Source organism: Sitophilus oryzae, unplaced genomic scaffold (genome assembly GCF_002938485.1).
Source record: "Sitophilus oryzae breed Bouriz unplaced genomic scaffold, Soryzae_2.0 scaffold_1396_pilon_pilon, whole genome shotgun sequence".
Taxonomy (NCBI): Eukaryota; Metazoa; Arthropoda; class Insecta; order Coleoptera; family Curculionidae; genus Sitophilus; species Sitophilus oryzae.
The window spans coordinates 4,372,896-4,377,547 of record NW_022146055.1 but is presented as its reverse complement, the minus strand read 5'-3'; the positions used below and the strand labels follow the sequence as shown (position 1 = coordinate 4,377,547).

Sequence of the window (4,652 nt, the reverse complement as noted above, 5' to 3'; positions counted from 1 at the left end):
TTTATATACAAGGATATTCAAGTTCAGCAATTGCACTCTTCTGTCTATAATAGTGTAGTTCATCTTCTGAGAAGCTTTGAAAAATTAATTTTATCAGTCAGATCTGTTTCACTTTTTAGTAGCATAGGATGATTAATTTATCATTACTAAATCTATATATAGATAAATAATTTTAGAACTTCTATATTAGGGTGGGTCAAAAAAATCGACTATTTCTTTTTCACTATATACATATACTCTGAACTCTGAAAAAAAAGGTTGGTAGACACCTCAAAAATAGCAGAAACCGAGATATGCATTTTTCTTTCTAATAATAAGGGAAAATAGAAAACATAAAGGCGGAAGACCTTCCTATTAGAATTAAGAGCTCATATTTAGAGAGCATTTTTTGAGGTGCCTACTAACATTTTTTTCAGAGTACAAGGTGAAAAAATAGTCGTTTCATTTGTATTGTTACGTTTTTCGTCGGTTCCGTGTGGATAGAAAGTCACAATTTATTTAAACACTATTTATTTAACACTAATTAATAAAACTAATAACGATAAACGACTTATAGAACTATTTACAAACGATTTATAACTAAGAATTTATTTTGAATTTTAGCGCGCCAACTGTATATTTATAACTGCCCCCTGTAGGCCACGGCCGCCGGCTTTTATACCGGCAGGTAAAGTTATCTTATTGTTAAATATTATTTAAGTCTTTATAATAAATATCAAGTAAAATAATATTAAAAGAATATTTTTTAGAAAAAAAAATAACGCCAAAAACTATGGGTGCTGTTAACGTAAACCCATCTAATGTTATTTTTTACATATCAGTTCACCATATAATTAATATAATCTTATACTTTGATACTGATGACCATTTTTTTTCTTATTTATTGTACGACATGTTGAGCATACTTGTTTATAACTATATATTTGTTCTTGTAATTTACGAAACGAATTGTCAAGATTTCTCTTCGCTAGTTGATGTCGAATCTTTGAGTGAATTGCCATTGGATTCTTTGTTAAGTTTAAAGAAAAATTTGAGAGTTTTTGAAGATAATGATAAACCAAAAAACAGTAGCAATGATCGAACAGATTCAGCACTAGAAGGTATGCACATACAGGTTGACCCTAGCTGAACTTGAATAAGAAGATACTATTTTTTTTTATTGAAGTAATTATAAGTTGTATTAATTTTTAAGAAATCTTAAACAGCCAATTTTAATCGTAAGGGATCAGTAGCTCCTATAATAAAAAAGTTAGTAAATTAACTTTAAGCACAGACCTAAAGTTTGTATTTGGTTGTATTTCAGGAAAATCTTTTAACTTCTACCATGTTGCTCAAAAAAGTGTGAGTGGATTTTTCGCTTCCTTTCTGACCACTTTACATAATCCCAAAGTATTATTAAATATGTTTTAATAGTTTCAGAGATATTAATAAAATAAGTAAATAAAAAATATATTTTTAAGCCTTTTTCAAAACATTTATTAAAATTACAAGAAATGTCCTGAAATCAAAGCTATACTAGGTATTTACTATAGTTGGTCTATACTTACTTTCCTATAAATTTCGTAATCTTAAACCATACAGGGTATTCAAAATTCTATGCCAAACTTTCTAAAATATAAAAGTTTTTCTTCATTTTTTTTTAAATGGAACACACTCTATATCATTTCTATGTTAGATTGAGAATTAAAAAATGTACATTTTTGGTATTTAAAGTATTTCAACATTTTTAACGGTTTTGCGGATATTCGTAATATTACATTACATATGGGGTTTTCAACAGTAATTTTTTATCAAAGCCACCTAATGATTTTGGTCTCGTATTTTACCGTTGAAAGAGCCATATGTAATAAAAACGCAAATATTTGCAAAACCGCTAAAAATTTAAAATAGTTTAAATACAAAAAATGTTCTCCATCTAACCAAAGTCTATATCTAACCCTATCTAACAAAGATATAATAAAAAAACAAGAAACATTGTTTTATATTTTAGAATGTTTGGCTAGAGTTTTGAACACCCTGTGTGGTTTAAGATTCCGATATTTATAGCAAAGTAAATACAGATCAACTATATTAAATATACCAAGTTTTGATTTCAGGACATTTCTGGTTTTTCAATAATTTAAAAAAAAACTGATTTTTTTTAAATTTATTTATTAATATTTCTGAAACTGTGGAAACATATTTAATAATATGTTAGGATTATGTAAAGTGATCAGAAAGGAAGCCAAAAATACAATAACATACAGGGTGTTCCATTCCACACTTCTTTGAGCCGCCCTGTTAAAAAGATGTTAAATATTTTTCTGAAATACATCCTAATAAATACACTACAAAAATCTTAACAAATCAATACATCCTAATAAATATACTACAAAATCCTCAAGTTTTTTTGTAGGAGCTACAGACGCCCGACGCATTATTGACGGACGTTGTATATCAATTTTGTAGGGGTTCCTGAGCCTTTAGCCCTTCACTACTCTCCAAATACTCGTAGAACAGGACTATACCATTCATACGACTACGAAGATGGCAAGAAAGACTACCACAAAAAAGACATATCGACGATATTTCAATTCTCTGTAACCACATTAGCCTTTTTAGCATTTGGCGGTTATTTGCTCTATTTGGTAGTCATGGCAATCAAAGCCAAAAACTACAACTATCCTTATGACCCCAATACAACTCAAATAATGTCGGCTATGATTAACGCGCAGCTTCACAAGAAGAAAAAGAAGAAAAAACGTCCTATAAGGGTGAATAGTAATATAGGAAGTTTTGGTTATAGACAACCCTTTGATAGTATCAGTAGAAGCAGAAGAAATGCGGAATACGATACAGAAGATTTGTATTATACTTTGTTGAATTTGTGTAAGGGATACAGCATGTTTTTCTCGAAAGATCAGTCAAATACAACAATTTATTAATAAAAGGTTTATTATAATAAAATAGTTTCTTTTTTTGTATAATAGTTTTAGACTAACTTTAAAAAAATATTTCGAATTCTACTTAAACAAAATTTAAAAAAAAGCTTGCAAGATTCAATTTTTCCTGATATACAACAAAGAGATTAAAAAAAATTACATTAGTTTTTTAAGAATGGTTTAAACTTTAGATTATATTACCTTCAAACCATTAATAAAGGGATCTCTTTTGTTTAATATACACTCGGATGAAAAAAAAACGCAAGGGAGAATTTTTTCGTCAAGTTTAAAGTGTTTTATTTTTTTACTTTTAGCCCCATTTTCATTAATTTTTTATCAAACTGTGTATAAATCTATCAACTTTAATTCATAAACTCAGCTTTTTGTAAACTTTAGCAGTTATTATTATTATTTATTATAGTTAATTGAAAGATTGTTTTTTACCTTAACTTTAAAACCACCTGGCGATAATTTCGTGAGTAACTTTTCTTAAAACATTATTTTTCGTTCAGAACCATGATGTCTCTTGAGCATTTTCTTTTTTGACACATGTCAACACATGCCTAGGTTAATTTTTAAAAGTGAGATTAATTGGAAATGAACTTGCCACTAACAATTTCCAAATTTCATCATTTTTTCATCAAATCATTACTTTATGATATATTTTTTTAATATCTCTAGGTGACTTTGGTGACTTCGTAATGTCATATAGACACTGATTAGAACTCTATATTAAAACTTAAAAAACGTTAGAAAGTAACGATACAGGCTTTAGTCTAAGAGCTAGCAACGTTTTCGAGAAAGTATTTTAAGACATCTGGCCCTCTTTGATATATCTTTTACTGTGCTCTCTGGAACAGCATGCGGCCCGTCTGTCTGCCGATACCCATTGCGTTCACTACTGCGAATCGGAAGAAGATCCTATATTTTTTATTAATTTAGACGTCTGGCTCTTTGATATATCTTTTATATCAAAGAGCCAGACGTCTTAAAATACTTGTTTTTTCGACGTTGCTAGCTCTCGTACTACTTTGTTTTAATAAATATTAGTACAATTCAACAAGATCAGTGACATTTGCGTAATATTCGAAGAACCATATTCAATCATACACAACAATCACCAAAGCCACCTCGTCACTATGAAGAATAACATCCAAAAGTAACAATAATTGAAAAAATTGCAAAATGTTTGTGGCACAGGGTGTTTTAAAGATAGGTTATTAAAAAACAACTCTTCGATTAACCCTTATAATAAGTCAAATACTAAAGTTTATAATAAACTGAGGTCATGTATTAAAGTTGATATATTTATATACAGTTAGCTAAGAAAATCAAGAAAATAGGGCTAAAAATAAAAAAATATAACATTTTAAACTTAACCAAAAATTTTTCCGTTGTGTTTTTTGCACTTGAGTGTATATTAATTAAAAAAAAAAGTTAACTCTTTAGATTAGTGTTTACAACATTAATTACTTTATAACATTTATCAAAATTAATACAAATTAGTGTGATAAGTGAAACTAATATAACCCAATAATTATTAATTAAGAAGCAATAATATTATTCTTAGTCAATGATTAAGTCCAATCTTTTTTGTTTGCATTGCCCTGGTACTTATCTATATCCAGAACAAACTATAAATAGTGAGTGAGTATATTTATTCTTTGATAAAACACTAAAAAAGGGGAAAACTTATCGATATATTTCTTTGTAAGTTAAATATTAAGAAAT

At 28.2% G+C, this 4,652-nt stretch overlaps 1 protein-coding gene across 1 annotated transcript; it reads left to right on the top strand.

The window, feature by feature from the left end:
• Positions 1 to 746: 746 nt before the first annotated feature.
• LOC115876092 lies at positions 747 to 2,924 on the top strand. The gene is made up of 2 exons (XM_030891791.1): positions 747 to 1,100; positions 2,449 to 2,924. Exons 1-2 carry the CDS (start codon positions 773 to 775, stop codon positions 2,922 to 2,924), a joined length of 804 nt encoding a protein of 267 aa, XP_030747651.1. The 5' UTR covers positions 747 to 772.
• Positions 2,925 to 4,652: the final 1,728 nt, after the last annotated feature.

Bases quoted from the DNA above. Each gene is read 5' to 3' on its own strand.
- LOC115876092 (XM_030891791.1), top strand. From the start codon at position 773: ATGGGTGCTGTTAACGTAAACCCATCTAATGTTATTTTTTACATATCA. The intron at 1,101-2,448 runs GTATGCACATAC...TCAATTTTGTAG, and splicing joins AACAGATTCAGCACTAGAAG to GGGTTCCTGAGCCTTTAGCC.